The sequence below is a fragment of the Macrotis lagotis genome, chromosome X (assembly GCF_037893015.1).
Source record: "Macrotis lagotis isolate mMagLag1 chromosome X, bilby.v1.9.chrom.fasta, whole genome shotgun sequence".
In the NCBI taxonomy this organism is placed as follows: Eukaryota; Metazoa; Chordata; class Mammalia; order Peramelemorphia; family Peramelidae; genus Macrotis; species Macrotis lagotis.
This window is the reverse complement of record NC_133666.1, coordinates 186,741,273-186,760,845: the sequence shown is the minus strand read 5'-3', so window position 1 is coordinate 186,760,845 and position 19,573 is coordinate 186,741,273. Positions and strand designations below refer to the sequence as shown.

Here is a 19,573-nt window from a genome sequence, read left to right as displayed (position 1 = left end):
GACGGTCTGATCACACTCGAAAAGCTGCAAAACCAAATTTGTTTCTTTGCTGTTTGAAGGAGACTAACTCAGCCCCTGCATGTCTTGCTTGGCTATTCAGAGTCCTTTGGGGACCTAGACTGTGTCTCTGTAGCTCTTTGACCACCTGTATAGCTCTGGATTATAGCAAACCCTCAGTGTTTTCTGAGTTGAGTTGAGCTGAGCTGAATTACAGAGGTGAGGGATAAAGAAGAAAAGTCTTTGGAGATATCCTGTGTATCATGGGGATGGGTTTTCAAAGAGCTACACACACTCTCCCATGTTGCAGTCTTGTGACTAAAAGCATTTTCTCGTTATCTGGTTGAAGAGAGGTGCCACACAACATATACCAAAGCTAACTGCTCCTTATTAGAAATATAAAAATGATAAGAATAACAACTCATGGCTCTAAAGTATTTTAAGGTTTAAAAACGTTTCCTCACAACAGCCCATGACGTTAAAAAAATGAGCATTATTACCCTCATTTTACAGACTAAAAAACTAAGGCACACAGAAGGGTAAAGACTCAGTAAAGTCACAAAGGACTCACAAAGACAGCCTCCATGGCACCACGTGGTAGATGCCCTCTACTGACCTTCAACTTTCCATCTTTCACATCGTTATAAAAGCAAGTTTGATCATCAGGGGGTAAATTCACAGAGATTGGAGTGAAATCTAAGCTAGAATTCACCTCACTACTCTCCCTGTCCTCAAGTAAAGCCAATGAGATTAAAGGATGGTTCGACAAATGGCAAGGCAGGAATGTCATGGAATATTATTGAACTTTAAGAAATAAAGAATATGGGGGTGGCTAGGTGGTGCAGTAGATAAGAGCACCAGCCCTGGAGTCAAGAGCACCTGAGTTCAAATCCAGCCTCAGACACTTAACAATTACCTAGCTGTGTGGCCTTGGACAAGCCATTTAACCCCGTTTGCCTTGCAAAAAAAAACCTAAAAAGAAAAAACCCAAATAAAGAATATGAGACTATAAGGAAGCACGGAAAGACTTACATGAACTGTTACAAAGTGAAGACCCCAAAACAGGAAAATAATCCACAATAGTGATTATATATAAATGGAAAGAAAACCAAAAAAATCAAAACTGAACACTATTAGTATGATGATCAAACTTTGCTCTTAAAGAGATTTTACAATGTACTCCTTTCTTAAAAAAAAAAGATGCACTAATTTCTAAAAAAAAAAAATGTACAATGTACTCCTTTTCAGTTTTGCAGAGGGAAAGGGTGGGGGTCTCTCTGAACATGGAAGATGACATATGTTGTTGAGTTTCCTTCAAATGATTTTCATCCCCCTTCCTATCCTTTATTATATAGGATAGTTCTCTGGGTTGGGAGTTATATTGAACAATAAAAGTAATATAAAAATTGTCAATAAAATAGTTTTAAATGATGCTATTATGTAATAAAAGATCAGATCATGAAAGGTAATCAAACTCACCTTTTTTCACTGAGTTTCATGTCTCTTTGTAACATTGTCAGGTCAGTCTGGAAATCATTTATGTGCAAAGCCAATGCAATTGCATAAGCTGTTATTTTAGCTTTCATTGATTCAGAAATTAAATTCCGTAAACTGTGGAAAGTTAGGAAAATGTTAGATTTTAAAACACTTTTAACTGAAAACAAAATGCTAAAATGTCACTGCATTCTTACTTGGTTTGTATTTCTTAGTGAAAAGGAAAATAATTCACTCATCATTTTAAAATTAGAAGGTATTTTCCTTTTAAAAAGGCACCCAAATGAAAATAAATACTAGAGTATATGCTTATCTCAACATTCACTTCAACCAGGAGGTAAAGATAGCATGTAAGAACTGTGACAAGATTTTAGATCATATATACTAATTATAATTACAATACAATAAAGAGGATAATAATATGTTAAAGGGTTCAGTCCTTTTCATGCCAAAAATCTTTCCGATGTTGGAGGAAAGAATTCCATAGAATGCATCTCCAATTCTGCTTCACTGGAATTCTCTACTTTTGAAGTTTGAAGTTTTGAATCTTTGTGCAAACTTATGAGCAAAAGGTCTATGAGCTGAGGTGTAAAGGGCTGTTCTTCTTCCCTGTCCCCACCACTCATAGACATTAATCCAAGAAACACTACTTTTCTTTACCTGCCATTATTGTAAGTCAAACTAGTAAAATTCTTGAGGAGTTTGGTATTAATAATATGTGGCACATCAGGTCCCAGTGAATCTAGAAGCAAAAGTTTTGAGAAATTATTTCATTTTCTTTATAAAATTTTATGTTTAACTTGTTAAAGTGACAGTGAACAAGAGCCCAGGTCCTTAAACTACCCTCAAAAAACAATGAGAGAAATACCAAAAACTGATTAACAACACAAGGTAGTTTACATTTTAACAAAAAATAAAGAGAAATATGGAAAATTTAATATGAAATAAATGAAGCAAAATGAAGTAAGCAGAACCAGGAAAACAACATCCACAAGAACTAGGTTAATGTAAATCAAAAGAACAACTAACAATCAAATCTAAAATAACTAAGCTTAGTCTCAAAGAAGAGGTTTGCAAAGACCCTCTCTTTTGTCACTCAGGTTCACAAGCTGACTTTTCCTTAACTCTTCCCTCACCACCCTTTCCTTCTCATGATTACTAAATCTTTGTGATTCTTTCTCCATGACATCTCTCTCTCTCTCTCTCTCTCTCTCTCTCTCTCTCTCTCTCTCTCTGTCTCCTACACTTTCCCTCACAAGGATCCCACCATAACTCAGGCCCTCATCACCTCTCAACTGGACTTTTGCCACAACCTAACTGGTCCCATCCTGCAAATACAGAAAAAATAACAATATTTCCCAAATTTATTATATAAATAGGTTGTTTCACAGCCTATTGAATATCGTCATAACAAAATTCACATGGAAAAATAGCAATAACTGAAACAAAAATCAATGGATGATAATACATAGAAAAAAAATTAGTAGGCAAAAATAGAATACCTCTCTAAATCAAAACAAAAATATATTGGGAAAAAATTTTGGTAGAAAATATATCAGCTCAAGGCCTTTCATCCAGAAATTTTAAGGAACTTAATCAAAGTCTGTGAGTATAATTACAAAAAGAAAATAGTCAAAGAATATAAATCTATAATTTTTATGGGGAAAAATGGTTACAAGGGGCAGCTAGGTGGCGCAGTGGATAAAGCACCGGCCCTGGAGTCAGGAGTACCTGGGTTCAAATCCGGTCTCAGACACTTAATAATTACCTAGCCTGAGGCCTTGGGCAAGCCACTTAATCCTGTTTGCCTTGCAAAAAAAAAAAAAAAAAAGGTTACTAACCAATGACAGGCTATTCAAGCCTTCTAGGCTTGGCTTGAGCACCGAGAGTACCACAGCTGAGAAATGGGGTGGTAGGACTATTGATTGTTCCAGCAGTCTCCTCCCTGAATTCCTGACTTCTGATTTCTTTTAGCCAACAAAACTCCACACACTGCAGTCATTAAGGTGCCAAGAATCCACAAAATTTATATTAATTATATTTATTATTTACTCTATTATTTATTATAAAATTTAATTTTACAGGAAAATGAGCCTTTTATTACATTACTTATGAAGCAGGAGGATCATTTTTGTAGAATGATCTGGCAAATGTCATAAAAGTTCATAAAGCTGATATGCCCTTTGACCTAGTGATCCTAATGTTAATATTATCCTAACACTATCAAAAATCTACCTATAAAAAATATAGAAAGCTGCTTTATTTATAATAGTATATAACTACCAACAATCTTTATGTCTAACAGTTGGAGAATGACTATTTTTCTGTTACTGTAATGGAATATGACAACACCATAAAAACAAATTTATAAGGAACTATAGAATTATATGAAGATTCAAATATCAGAAAAAATAAGATGTTTTTTTAAAAGTAATACAAAATCTTAAATTGAAGGCAGAGTAAACATTCTGATTTTGAAAGGTACACAAGGCAATTATACTTTTTGGTTCATTTTTATTTTGTTAAAATTTATGTCAAGTATGACCAATGTGATAATTTGTTTGGCTTGACTATTCATGTTTCTAACAGGGATATTTTTTCTTGCTTTGTGAATGGAAGGTGGGAGGGAGAATGCAGATCTGAACATGAAATAAAATTTAATCTTAAAAAATATCTGGCCATGTGTGGCTAGAAAGTCAGCCTCCTACACATTCCCGCAGGTTGCCCTCTAGCGAGTCCCTCTACCTCTCAGACAACTCTGCAAACAAATCTCAGAACAGCTGAGGAAGTTTCCTCACTGAGAACTCTATGCACCAATGAAATCACAAGTCCAATTAAATTTTTAAAAAAATAGTTTTACTATTTTCATCTATTCAACCAAAACTTAAATAGCTTAAATATGGAAGCAAAGATTTCTCCCACATTCGGAATAATTATTTATGTACTAAGGGGCTTGTGAATGTTGCTTATAATACTTTTGTTATTTAGGAAAGGTGTGATACATTCCAGAAGACACTGTATAAAGGCATGGTGATAAAATACTTCATTAAGGGAACATCTGAACAGAACAAAAAAATGCATGCAAGCCAGGAATGGGCAACAATCCCAGACTCCAGTCTGACTATGAAGGGTTTTTCTTTTCAATCTAAGGAGTTTGTCCTTTATCCTAGGTTTGATGAGAAGTGACCTAAGAGTCTTAAGCAAGGGAGTAAGTTAGTCAGACTTATACTTTAGCTAAAGGAAGTCTTCCCTGATTCCTCCAACTACCCACTGCCCTTTCCCTCTCCTCCCTCCCTTCTATTTTTTTATGCTTTCACAAATTTAAGGCCAGGCATTGTTTCTTTTCTTTTGGTCCTAACACACATGAGGAAACTCTAAGATGCTACATTGTCCACAGCTGCCATACTGCACTAGTGGAGGAAATTTCCTTATATAGGAATACCAGAAATCACAGGTCCAAAACAAACAAACAAAAAAAAACTCAGCTGCCTTATGAATTCAATGACCAAACTGAGGTTAAAATATATTAAATATCAAAAGATATTTCAAAGTTTCAAAAGTATCTTCATATTCAAGAAAATAGATACAAAATATAGACAACAAAAACAAATTTTAATTTGACTTTAACAAAAAGATGCCTGATGGGTTTAGAAGGTATAACATATTACCAGTGATGGCATCATCAGGGCCATCAAAGACAATTGACAAGCACATGTTAAGACTGGAGAAGGAGAGTAGACTGGACAAGTACCAGGAGTCAAGCAGCCTAATAGTCCAGTACTGAGTCCACTCCCCAAAACATGATGAGAACCAGAGGATCCCCCGGCCATGTTGGGTGAATCCTAACTGAAGGATTTATGGAAAGACGAGATATATGAACAATGGAAGGTTGTGGTCCTCATCAGGGAAGGGAGAACCAGTCTTGATGAGCTCACAGCTTTAGTTTATATTATAGTCAATCAAGTGTCAAAATAGCAAAAAAACAATTTTCTGATAGAAAATAATGAAGGCAGAGAAGAAAGAGATAATGTGCCAGGACATAATAAGCACTTGTTAACTTGCCTTATGGTATTCTAATAAATATGATAGACAAAAGTAAATGCAGACAAGACTTTATATTCATGTAATAAATGTAACTCATCAGTCTGGAAACAAAAGTTAGCTTAACAGAAATATCATATCAATTATTTCTTTCTGCTTCCTTTTATCTTCAATATAAAGCTCACTGTATAATACACTTAAGTGCTTTTCAAAAGCAGAATGGATAAAAATTCTAAATAAAAGATAAGAAAATATTACTGTATCCTGTCTTAGTTATGATACTACTTTTTACCTTTCAAAACCAAAAAAAGTTTTATCTTTCAGTCTCCAAAACACGCAAGTACCCATCTTCTAAAAATAACTCTTTTGCTATATAAGATCATTTTTTTCTCTTTCCAGGCCTGCTTTAATAATACGGCAAATTTCTTAAGAATATAAGATTTGAATGGATGATACACTTTGATGTGACGCAGGTGAGTAAATGAACTGGACTATGCTGTTCCTTCATGTAGCTAATAATAACTTAATCATTTTACTGAGATATGTATGCCAAAGAGCAAGAGGTGACACATATCTCCTCTCACTGAAAAATGTTCTTCTGGTTAGAAAACAACAAAAAATGAAATAAAATCTCTTCCCCATTTGTTTACTTACTCTTTTTCCTAATCACAGTCTGGGATCTGAATTTAATGAGAATGTTTAAAAACCATAGACATCGAGCCTTGCGGTCCCGGCTTTCCTCATCTAGGGGCAGGTTCTTCAAAGCTTCAATGACAAAGGTACAGTAGCTAAAATTGGCATGTGAAAAAAAGGAAAAAAAAATCAAAGTCAACTCAAGAAGGCAGTAAAGCATTGCTCAAGAATAAGCATCCAAATAAAACTGGCAAGGGTTACATACCAGAGCATCATCCCAGGAAACAGCTCCTGGGGGGGGGGGGGGGGGGGGGGGGACAGCACATTCCAGCATCTAAATTTGGTCACCCACTTCATTCAATAAACATTTGATACATTGTGTTTCACTGATATGACTTAATTTATATGTAATCTATTACCATAAGGAAATAGAAACTGAGGCTTGAACCAGAGTCAGAAAAAGGTTTATGGGAATCTTAGGGGAAGGTAAAAAGTCTACAGTCCCCTGATATGGTCCATCAAGGAAGGACAAATGCTTTCACTGTAACACATTTGCCTTGATGAACCACAAAAATAAATACCACTGTGCCACAGTAAGTGGAGATGTATTTTGTTAAAAAGTTTTCAAAAATATATTGTCCTTGGGGGCAACTAGGTGGCATAGTGCATAGAGCATGAGCCCTGGAGTCAGGAGTAGTACCTGGGTTCAGAGCCAGCCTCAGACACTTAATAATTGTCTAGCTATGTGACCTCGGGCAAGTCACTTAACCTCATTGTCTTAAATAAATTTAAAAAAATATATTGTCCTCACTGTATTTTGGGCCCAAGATGAACATGCTCTAGATCATTCCAATTACTTGATGGGCCCATCTCTGTATCAGTGTGAATACTCTCTCCTCCCTGAAGCAGGCCGCAGCTCCTTTCTATATACAACCATTTCATGAGCATTCATGGTCAAAAAATACAACTCAGCTGGTGGCCAAGTTTCAGGTTCAGGAGCATCTTCAAACTAGCTGGTCTGGTCCTTGGACAACAGTCAAGAGAAAAGACTGGGTCCACCAGGAAGCCTTCCCAGTTTGGCAATATTTATCAAAACCTGAGCATTTGGAGGAGAAGACTGTCCTGATTAAGTGACTTAGGAAAATCCACAACCAATGTTAGAACCAAGGCTAAACTTCTCAATGATGACTCAGTTTCATGATGAGCCTCTATAAATTTGCCATTCCTTTCTTTTGTAATTTTTCAGGCTAGATTTTCCCTTTGCTTTATATATACTCCATTATGAGTCTTACCTGTTTTCTTCTATCATTTTCATTATTTCTTCAGATGTAACATTTTTTAGAACCTCAGATGGGACCTGAAGTGCATTGTATTCTGCAGGAGAAAGAACTAAAAGGATGTTAAGGAACTAAATCAAAACAAAATGCAGAACAGAAAAAAAAAAAATTATTTTCTTCTGGTCTAAAATCTAACTTTAAGTACTTAGATAATTTGTAGAGATTCCAGAGTCAGAAGGTGGTCTTAGATATAGTGTGCTAGGCTAACAAAAGGCCTTTGTAGACATGATTTCATTTGATATTAACAACTGGCTGAGGGGTAATTGTGACACAGTGGATAGAGCACCAGCCCTGCAGCCAGAAGGACCTGAGTTCAAATCCAGCCTCAGACACTTAATTACTTAGCTGTATGGCCTTGGGCAAGTCACTTAACCCCCCATCCTTGCAAAATAAAAAAAACTGGCTGATCCGGTCTCAGACACTAAATAATTACCTAGCTGTGTGGCCTTGGGCAAGCTACTTAACCCCATTTGCCTTGCAAAAACCTAAAAAAACCAACCAAACAAAAAAAAAACTGGCTGACAGAAGCATTTTTTTCTTTTACCCCCACTTTTATAGACAAGGAGACTGTGATGGTACTAGGTACTAAGTAGTGGAGCTAGAGCCCAAACTTCTCACCTAGGATTCTTTGTATTCCATCCCATCGACTGTATATTTTCCAATGATAACTCATCAAGTCAAATCTAATAAAAAAAATTTAGATTATGGATCTTGGTTCCCAACATTATTTTGAATGATATCATCTACAAGGACCATCTATTCACAGTAAATGAGGAAAGCTAACAAATAGGTTATGAGTAAAAGAAACAGGAAATAATGGCTAAATGAGAAATTATTTTAAAATTACCACAAGTATTTGAAAGTCTTTTGAAAAGAGAACATAATCACTAGTTTCATTTCCACAGTAAAGAAAGCAAAGAGAAATGGTATTAAATTATAATAATACGATAGCCTGGGGCAGCTAGGTGGCACAGTGGATAGAGCACTGGCCCTAGAGTCAGGAGTACCTGAGTTCAAATCCAGCCTCAGACACTTAATAATTACCTAGCTGTGTGGCCTTGGGCAAGACACTTAACCCCATTTGCCTTGCAAAAAAAACCAAAACACACCTAAAATAATAATAATAATAATGATAATAATAATAATAATAATAATAATGATGATGATGATGATGATAAGAAGAAGAAGATAGCTGTAAAGATACAAAGAATGTTTCTGGGGGGCAGTTAGGTGGCACAGTGGACAGAACACCAGCCCTGGAGTCAGGAGGACCCGAGTTCAAATCTGGCCTCAGACACTTAATAATTACCTAGCTGTGTGGTCATGGGAAAGTCATTTAACCCCACTTGCCTTGTAAAAACCTAAAAAAAAAGTAAGGTTGGACTGCCCTGGTATAGAATATGGCAAGAAGGGAAAACCAGCAGAATGTTTGCAGGGGAGGAATGCAGAACAACCTTCCAAGTCAGGCCACAGCCAGCTCAGGTGAACAGTCCTTTTATTCCAGAGGCAACAGGGTGTCCCTGGGGGCTAGAGAGTAGCAAAGGAACCATCAGAGTTGTACATTAGGAATTCTACCCTGCCAAGTGTGTGGATAGACTGGAGGGAAAGGAAACGTGTAGAAGATGCCTGTAGTAAGAAGTCAGCTAGGGATCGAGGGCCTGAACTGTAAGGGTGACCATCTGGGTAGAGACAGTGAGAGGACAGATAAAGGCTGGCTAAGGTTGTGAACCTGGGGCAGCAAGATGGTGCTAGCCTCAAAACAAATAGGGAACTGGAGAAAAGAGGTATTGTGGGGTCAGACTAGAACGTCTAGAAGAACCCAGACAGAAATATAAAATAGGAGATTGGTGATAACTGCTGGAAGCTGTCTGCAGAGAGAGGAGAGTGAAACCCAAGGCAGCAAGAGTCAGCAAGAAAGGAAACAGGTCAGTGTCGGGGCAGCCTCACAGTTGCCATGAGATGGGAGGAGGAACCAGCTAAAGAGATTGAAAGGAAGTGAGTGGTCAGATCGGTAGGAGAATCAAGAGAATAATGTTGTGAAAACCCAAAGAGGAAAGACTCTACAGAGGGTGAGACTGGTCAAGCTGTCAGATGCTGTGAAAAGGCCAGGCTGTATGGGGACTGAGAATGCATCACATCCGGCAATTCACAGACCTAATGGTGACTTTAGGGATAGCAAATTCCCAAATTTTAAAAATCCTAAATAGTTTCAAACTCCTAATGTATTATGTGTATGCTTCAAGAAATACACAATATTACGCATGCCCCCTTTTCTTGGGAAAACATGGCCTAATGGAAAGAATGCCTATTTGGAACCCAAAGAGATATGGGTTAAAATCTGGTATCTATTAAATTGATGGCTTGCAAGGGGAAAAAAAAAAATTACTTAACTTCTCTAAGCTTCAGTTTTCTCTTCTACAAAATAGAATTCATACTAATTACTGCCTCCTGCACAAGCTCAAAGAAGCTTATGTACAAAATAGAATTTATAATAATTACTGCCTCCTGCACAAGCTCAAAGAAACTTATGTACAAAAACATTTTGTATGCCTTCCAACACTATAAACTTCAACTATTATGATTCATGTAGTCACTCAATAAGCCCAACCCACTTATTAGGGTAAGAACAGGGCATCTTGTGGAAACAAAGAAACCTCTTGCCCCAGAAAAGATACGGTCTTCAAATTTATAAATTTCCTCTGGCTTGACCCCATCAGTATGGCATGGGGGTAGATAGGCAGATTCATCTTGAAGGTCATCCTTGGCTGCATCCTTCACAAGAGCTTTACAAAAAAAAAAGAAATCAATGCTGAATTAAAGATACAATTAAATGATTTCATTTACCTAGATTCCTATTGTCACTGTCACTTGGAACTCAGGACCACCCAAAGATTAAGAGATATCCTTAGATTAGACATTTCTCCAAAAGCAAAATAATTCCACTATCCAGATTATATCACCCAGAAGTATTACTATCTTTGCTCTAAATGTCAGTGATTCAAAATTCATCAAAGTACCCCACATAAAATGAAGCATCCTTACATAAACAGTGAAATATAATATACAAGTTTTGTGGCTCAAGAAAACAATCTTTTTAAAAAGAGGAATGAGTTTCATGGACGATTTTCAAAGTGTTATTTACCAGTGACTCCTTTTTCATCTATAATATTTTCAGCTGCTTTGGCCACAGCATTGTTTAAAGTTTCACTGCCAACTTTATTCATTCTTCTGGAGCTCAAAGCTCGCTTCTGTTTGGTGGTTCCAAAGGCCTCAATGCAGAAGTCCACCTGGCACGAAAAAATAAACTCAGTTTAAATTACAACACAAATTCATCTAAGATACACTGAATATTTTATTAAAACTGACCCAAGGGGTGGCTAGGTGGTGTAGTGGATAAAGCACCAGCCTTGGAGTCAGGAGTACCTGGGTTCAAATCCGGTCTCAGACACTTAATAATTACCTAGCTGTGTGGCCTTGGGCAAGCCACTTAACCCCATTTGCCTTGCAAAAAAAAAAAAAAATCTAAAAAAAAAAACTGACCCAGATACAATTTTTGAGAATCTATAAAAATGATGTATTCTGGGTTTATATTAATAAAGATCATTCATTAATTAAAAAATCTGTCCAGGGGCGGCTAGGTGGTGCAGTGGATAAAGCACGGGCCCTGCAGTCAGGAGTACCTGAGTTCAAATCCGGTCTCAGACACTTAATAATTACCTAGCTGTGTGGCCTTGGGCAAGCCACTTAACCCTCATTGCCTTGCAAAAAGCTAAAAACAAACAAACAAACAAAAATTTGTCCAGAAGATACTCTATGGGTAAAAAAAAAACATTTCTAATTTTCTCCTTCAAAGTTCAGCTCATATATCACTTCCTACTCCTCATGAAATATTTCCTAGGCTGCCAGGAGTTCCTTTTCCATTCCAACTGACCCTGTTACCTACTTTGAACACATTTTGGATACATTTATAAATGTATATATTGTCCTCCTCAGTAGACTCTCACTTCTGTATTTGTCTCTCTAGAGCTCAGCACAGGGCCAGACACATGGTGGGCACTCAAGGCATGTTTGGTGATTGACTATTTAGTATAAGGTTGGATATTACTCTCAGGATATTCCTCACCTCCTCAGTTTAGGCTTGTATCTTTTAGTCTTGAGAGTTATTTACTTAGGGCTCTGAAAGATTTGGGGTTTAGAAGCAGTTAGGTGGCTGCCTGGTGGATAGAGCACTGGTCCTAGAGTAGGATGACCTCAGTTCAAATCTAGCATCAGATGCTTACTAGTTGTATGACTCTGGCCAAATCCCTTAACCTGCCTGCCTCAGTCTATCTATCTGTCATATGAAAATAATAACAGGGTGGTTGTAAAGAGTCAGGAAGGCTCATCTTCCTGAATTCAAATCTCGCCTCAGATACTCGTTAAGTATATGACCCTGGCAAGTTACTTTACCTGTTTGCCTAGGTTTCCTCAACTGTAAAATAAGCAGAAGAAATTGGCAAGCCACTGCAGTATCTCTGTCAAGAAAACCCCAAATGGGGAGATGGACACAACTGAAAAATAACTAAACAATAACCACAATGAAGGGATTCTTGTGCCCAACTTTCCTGTCAACGTCCTCTCACTTTTCCTCTCCCTGCTGAATACTGACTCCCCCCCCCCCATCACCCTTCCTCCTGTCCCTGACAGAGGGAGCCTATGACTGGTATCATGACCCACTCTAGGGGAGTGGTTCAAGTCCTTCTAATTGCCCTCCTCCTCCTCCTCACAAGGAGAGGCTGCTCCCAAGGTCTAGAGAAGCAGTTACACTACAATCCCCTAGTAAACCTGAGGAAGGGGACAAGGAAAGGAAACAAGCTAAGCATTTCACCAACTGGACCTCACTTGCTCTTCTTCATGATTCCAAGCCCTGCCCTCGCTCCCTGCACCTGCCAGACCAGTCATGACTGCACATGAGTCCCAGGAATCCCTGGAGCTCAAATTAGAGATTTAAAGTCAGGAATTCTCATCCCTTCCTTTGTATCCCCAGCATTCAGCACAGTCAGGAAAGATAAAATAATAAAATAGCTCTTCATCGCCATGCCTTGGAATATAGAGCCCATCAAAGTACAGCCAAGAGGAAATCTGGGGGATAGATGTGGGTACACCAGAGTGAGGAAAATTTTGCTTGAAGAACTGAGTCAAGGTTGGTCACTATTATCTTAGAACACTTGCACCCAAAGCTGCAGAGTAACTGGGAGCTTGCACAGCAATGGGAGCCTAAGGGTAGAATCAGTTTAGTGAGAGAGGTTTAGGTAATAATGGGTGAAAGAGCCAAAATTTGCTAGAGCAGGGAGAGTGGCAGCAACCCATCTTCCCACCCAATATTTGATTACCCACTGGGGTCATACCAAAGTTCACCAAGAAAAAGGGCCCCTACTTTGGAGACTATCATTTTAGTTCTAGGTCAGTATCGCAAAATTTAGTTTACTACAGCTATCTGCACTGATGTCTCCCCTGACCCTACTAAACTTCAAACTCTTGACAACAGGGACTGTGTCTCATGAAAACTCGTGCTTTTCTCCCTGCACAGTGCTTATACTAGATATTGAATAACTGTATTATATTTAACATTAAGAGAAACATAAATGAAAAAAGTGAGCTAAAGTAAGTACATAGCAAAAATACAAAAAATAAAATAAGTTATTGGCAGGGATGGTGCATGGTTGGTGCATTGAGGGTGCAAATGTAAAAAAGTACACTGTTCTTACTGCAAAACAATTTGTCAATATGCATAAAAACTGATCTACTCTTTGAAACGACAATCCCACAAATAAGAATATAAGTAGGAAACCATCAAAAGAAAAAAAGATCTTTTAAATAATGATTTTCACAGCAAAACAAATGGCAAAAATCTAGAAATAATCTTAATGTTCAATATTTGGAGCTTGGCTAAATAGATTTTAATAAAGATGTTAATGACATGAAACACTACTAGATCATAAAGAATGTCAAGTAGGAAAAGTGCACAAAAACATCAATATGCAATAATGCTAAGTAGAAAAATAGAATTAGGAGAATATATTCTATAGTCATTCACATACACACATATAATAAGGGATGAGAATCACTTAAAAGTGTTAAGTACATTATAGTTGATATTTAGGGGTTGCTAGGTGGCTCAGTGGATAGAGCACTGGCCCTGGAGTCAGGAGGACCTGAGTTCAAATCGGCCTTCAAATACTTAATAAATACCTAGCTGTGTGGCCTTGGGCAAGCCACTTAACCCCACTGCCTTGCAAAAAAAAAAAAAAAACCTAAAAAAATCTATAGTTGATATTTAAGAGAAAGGTTTTTCTTGTTGTATAGCTTATGAAACATTAAAAATTTTAAACATATAAATAAATAAAATAGGAAGAAGGAAGAGAATGTACCATAAAAACAAGTAGATAACCTTATTATACTATACTAACTTCAGATTACAGAATCTAAATTGATAATAAAATAATCTGGAAATAGCTATTTAGGAATTCAAGTTCTCCATCCCGATTGGAAAGCCCCCTAAAAGCATACTATTTATATCTGAGGTTCAGTGTACTTACCTGATCTCTGTAAGATTTGGTCTTATTTCCTAATGTTGTTTCACTGTTGTTCAAGTCATCTGTAGAAAGAAAAGCAAATTGAAAGACTTTCCCTTCTATTACAGTTACTATAATTCATATTGCTCCTATCTGCATCTAACTCAAGCTGGTTTCTATATCAAAAATGTGTTAAATGTACCCTATGATTTCACCTAATAGTATAAAATCTTCTACTCAGCAACTTAATGGTTAGAGAAACAACAAAAACCCAGTAGGCATCAAACGCATTCAAAAAACTTAAATAAATTGATAGGTTAAAAATTACTGCAATTCAATGTTAAGTTTACAATAAATCATTTTTTTAAAGACAACAAGTTAAAGAACTCCCCCCCAGGTGGCCCAGCAACTTCCTTTATGTAAATTTTTCTTTTCAATAGATGTAAATTTTCTAGTATTTAAATTTTTTTGTTATTTATAAAAGAAAGCCACTAAGATGCCAAAAAAAAACTTTCCAATTGAAATAATTTCTCTTAAAAAAACTATTATACTCTTTGAACTGCAATTTAAATGAAAACTAAGAAAAAAATGCCCTTAAGTATTGGATAATACCTAGAAATGAGCATATCAATTTTCATATCTACTTTCACTAACTTTCCCCTCCCAACTTTATGCCAACACATTTTCCTTGTACTGCATTTTTGAGCTTTAGATCAAAGCTTCAATTTTCCTGTTCCAAACATTCATTTATTTTTAGCCTTTTTTTAAGAAAATAAATTCTCCCTGATTCCTGAGAACACATCTTAAATACAAAAGTATAACTGAAACAATTTCATCACTGAAAGGGAGTAATAAGTATTAATGCTTTAAAGATGTAAAGACAGCCCCCAGCACATTGGATTTTCATGGAACCCTAATTTCCCACAGGAACAAATGTGATATAAACACGAGCTACATTCTGTACAAATGATGTTTTTTTAATACATTACTAAAATATTATTGTTTAAGAGTAAACATAATAATAATGCCCCCCCCAAATATAGACCCCTCATGAGCAGTAGAGGATAAAATTGAAATTAAAATTAAAAAATAATAGGGGTAGCTAGGTGGCACAGTGGACGGAGCACTGGCCCTGGAGTCAGGACCACCCAAGCCCAAATCCAGCCCCAGACACCCAACAATCACCCAGCTGTGCAACCCTGGGAGAGCTACCTGCCACATTCTGATCAAGGACTTGGCATCAAATGAATCATGAAGCTAACCAACATCTATGGCAACTTCCTATAAATCATTTGATAAGAACAAAATTATCCTTGAATTCAGTCAATAAACATCCAACTCTAAAGGGACCCGAGAGATCATCTTTGTAAACTACTACAGAAGTGTGAAATAGCAAAGAACTTCATTTTAAAGATGGGATTTCTGGAACTATTTGTTTAACCCTAACTAGTTAGTTGGTGCCAGTACTGTAGAACTCATGCTTCCTGGGGCTTTTCTCACTACCATAAGTATGCTATATACATTATTAACAACTCACATATGACTTCCACTAAATATGGTGCCATGAAGTCCAGCTCTCTGGCATAAAGTATAATAAAGATCTAAAATGGGCCCCAGACTAATAATCAAGAAATTCAAAGAGAGACCAGCAAGGTCCTCTGGGCACAGATATATAGGCCTGAAATTCGCCAGAAATCAGAGCTGGGGGAGTGCTCTGTCAGAATCCTGCAGCACTGGCCAAAGACACCCCAAGGGAGCATAAGGTTGCAGGACACCAGGCACATTTGGAGGGGGTCACAGTTTTGATGAACAAAGCTTAAGGGAACATGAAGCCTACTTTGCTCTAAGTGCCAGGAAAGGCAGAAGCCAGGGACAGGAAATATGCTACAAGAACTAGAAAATATAGTACAAGAGCAAACTCAAGGCTGATCACCACATTCAAGGCCTCAGGAGAAATCTCAAACACTGCGTATAAAGAAATATTAGGGGTTAAGAGATGCCCATGAAATAAATGTAGAAGAAAGCATCTCTACAATTAGAAACAGGGCTGAGTCAGGTCCATCCCTTGGTAGAATAAGTTTTACTTCTAGAGACATAATTCAATTGCCATTTCACTCAAAAATCCAATTAAATTCTCTCTGGAATTGACTTTATATTTCTCAAGATAAAAGTAACATTTAGTCTCTAAGTACTGAAGTTATATTAGTCTTTTTTCCTTCTCTTCTCCTGCTATTATACATAAGTTTCTCTAGAATGCAGATTTTTCACAGAATTAACAGTTGTTAGTTCTAAGGAGAACTAACAAGTTGGTTCTAAGAACATTCTTTCTCTATCTCCTCTAGATTCCTCACAAATTCTCAAAAACCAAAGGTAATTCCCAAATACTCTCTATTGAACTTGACTACATGGGGGAAAAAGTCTCATGGTAAAATAAAAATGAAATCTTAATTGCTGGCCCCAGAATTTCTTTTCTGCTACATTCCATGTGACTCTTAAGATTCACTTTCAAGAAAAAATAAATTCACTCTCTCTTAAAAATATAGTGTATAGGGGTGGCTAGGTGGCACAGTGGATAGAGCACTGGCCTTGGAGTCAGGAGTACCTGGGTTCATATCCGACCTCAGGCACTTAATAATTACCTAGCCATGGCCTTGGGCAAGCCACTTAACCCCATTGCTTTGAAAAATCTTAAAAAAAAAAAAATATATATATATATATATGTATGTATATATTGCATACTATGTTCTATTAGGGATGGGAATTCAAGGAAGCTTGGAAAAATTTGCATGAACTGATGCTGAGTGAGATGAGCAGAACCAGAAAAACATGTACACCCTAACAGCAACATGGGGGTAATGATCAACCTGGATGGACTTGCTCATCCCCTTCAGTGCCACAAGCAGAACAGTTTTGAGCTATCTGCAATGGAGAATACCATCCATATCCAGAGAAAGAAGTATGGACTTTGAACAAAGACCAAAGACTATTACCATCAAATTAGAAAAAAAAAAGCATTATATTATTATGTAATTTTACTATCTCATACTTTATTTTTCTTCCTCAAGGATATGATTTCTCTGTCATCACATTCAACAGAGATCAATGTATAGGAACCAATGTAAACACTAACAGCATACCTTCTGTGGGGGGTGAGGGGAGGGAAGCAAGAATGGGGGGAAAATTGTAAAATTCAAAATAAACTCTTAAAAAAAAAAAACAGGGCAGCTAGGTGGCACAGTGAATAGAGCACCGGCCTTGGAGTCAGGAGTACCTGTGTTCAAATCCGACCTCAGACACTTAATAATTACCTAGCCATGTGGTCTTGGGCAAGCCACTTAACCCCATTTGCCTTGCAAAAACCTAAAAAACAAAAACAAAAACAGCAACAACAAAAAAAAAAAACCAACATTGTGAGATGATCAGCTATGATAGAAGCAGCTCCTCTCAGCACTTCAGTGACCATGGACAATCCAGAGAAAAAGCTATGGAATCTGAATGCAGAGCAAAGTGGACTGTGTTGGCTTTTTAAAACTTTTATGCTTTTTTTTTCTCACTTTTTCCCCTTTAGTGCTGATTCTTCTTTCACAACATGACTACTATGGAAATATGTCAATCACAATTATACAACTATATCAGATTGTTTTCTGCCATGGTAGGGAAGGAAGGAAGGGGAGGGTGGTGGAAAAATGTGGAACTCAGAAACTTGTAAATGATTGAATGTTGAAAACTAGCTTTGCATGTAATTGGAAAATAGAAAATAAAATAACATTTAAAAAAAATATATATAGTATATATCTTAAAGATAAAGACAAACTGTAATCTTTGTGGGGACCACTTTATCAAACAGGTGTTACATATATAAAGAGAATTTCTTTTTTCTTTCTTTCTTTCTTTTTTTTTTTAAGGTTTTTGCAAGGCAAACGGGGTTAACTGGCTCGCCCAAGGCCACGCGGCTAGGTAATTATTAAGTGTCTGAGACCGGATTTGAACCCAGGTACTCCTGACTCCGGGGCCGGTGCTTTATCCACTATGCTACCTAGCCGCCCTATAAAGAGAATTTCTATTAGGAACGAACTAGATTAACATTCCTTTTAAATATGAGATTCAGGGGCAGTTAGTGGTGCAGTGGATAGAGCACCAGCCCCGGAATCAGGAGTACGTGAGTTCAAATCCGGCCTCAGACACTTAATAATTACCTAGCCGCGTGGCCTTGGGCAAGCCAGTTAACCCCGTTTGCCTTTCAAAAAAACCAAAACAAAACAAAAAACAAAACTAAATATGAGATTCCATGATTCTATGAATTTCCATTAACTTTTAGTAATTTTTCGACCTCTATTATGTGCTAACAAGGTTCCTACATTCATTTCCATTCAACTTGTAGAGTGTATTTCCAAAATGATGTGAAAGTATAGAAAATGGGGATGGAAGTGGGGGAGAAGGAGCTCTACTTGTTTTCAGTGATACAAAGAACTGGTTTCGTAGTGCAGTGGGAAGAAATGAAAAGTACAAATTTCACCTTTTTAAAATGAGCAAATTAAACTTAAAAGTCAAACAAAATGAACCCAAAATGAAAATTTCCAAAAGAACCTACCTGGAAACACTGGTTGCATATTAAATAATTCAGCATCATATATTTCCATTTGGCCAGAGTTCTTATTCAAAACACCAACAAAATACCTACCAAAGTAAAATAAAACCAATGTTAACATATTTACAAATTTTTTCCACATTACTGTATCTTATATTAACTATCTTTTACATTCATAATAATTCAGATTTTACACTAAAATATACTGCATAAATACTCTGTGAATCTTTTTTTTATATTGGTACAAAAACACAATAGCATTGTTATTTAAATATCTGAAAGTAAATAAAGGAACTTTCATAGGAATTTGATTTTAACCAGTTCTTTGTATCACTGAGTACAAGTAGAGTTCCTTCCCCTCCACTTCCATCCCCACTTTCTATACTTTCACACCTGCATAAATTGTTGCATTTCAGTGCTCCAGTACCAAAGTTGTTTCCTACATAGGAAAGTCTGTCTGTTTCAGCAGCCTAAAAAAATAGAGGGAGGGGAAAAGGAATTATTTCATAATCAATATATAAAAGCTGTCTGACATTGTTCTATCTTCTTTCCCAAGGTTACCCAATATCCTAGAAACAAGATTAGACACCATTACACAAGAATGGGACATTTTAAAAAGCTTGACATTAGGGCCTTTAGTATCCCTGGACTTTTAAGATAGTTGAACTATTTCATTTAAAAATAAACTATAAGTCAATATCAATTTTCAGGATAATAAAGGCACTCAAAGCACGTATTATCAGAGTCTCTTATCTGAATGATAGCCTTATGTCTGTTAATAATCCTCAGTTAATACTCTAATATTTATTAGATTATAAAATATATTTTGAACTCCAGTCAAAGTGTTCCACAAACCACAGCTGACAGTATCATAAAATTTATATATGGCAATAAATAATGGCATTTGACTTAATTGATGAGCTGGTATT

At 36.7% G+C, this 19,573-nt stretch overlaps 1 protein-coding gene across 1 annotated transcript in view; it reads right to left on the bottom strand.

The window, feature by feature from the left end:
• The window catches only part of POLR1E (RNA polymerase I subunit E), a 37,138-nt gene that overhangs the window by 4,854 nt on the left and 12,711 nt on the right, over positions 1–19,573 (bottom strand). The window contains exons 3-11 of the mRNA XM_074208016.1: positions 19,038–19,114; positions 18,648–18,733; positions 14,081–14,139; positions 10,645–10,789; positions 10,178–10,285; positions 7,458–7,554; positions 6,187–6,320; positions 2,152–2,233; positions 1,477–1,608 (exon numbers count right to left, since the gene is read on the bottom strand). Of these exons, the coding sequence (XP_074064117.1) occupies positions 1,477–1,608; positions 2,152–2,233; positions 6,187–6,320; positions 7,458–7,554; positions 10,178–10,285; positions 10,645–10,789; positions 14,081–14,139; positions 18,648–18,733; positions 19,038–19,114 (920 nt within the window). The remainder of the gene's footprint in view (positions 1–1,476; positions 1,609–2,151; positions 2,234–6,186; positions 6,321–7,457; positions 7,555–10,177; positions 10,286–10,644; positions 10,790–14,080; positions 14,140–18,647; positions 18,734–19,037; positions 19,115–19,573) is intronic.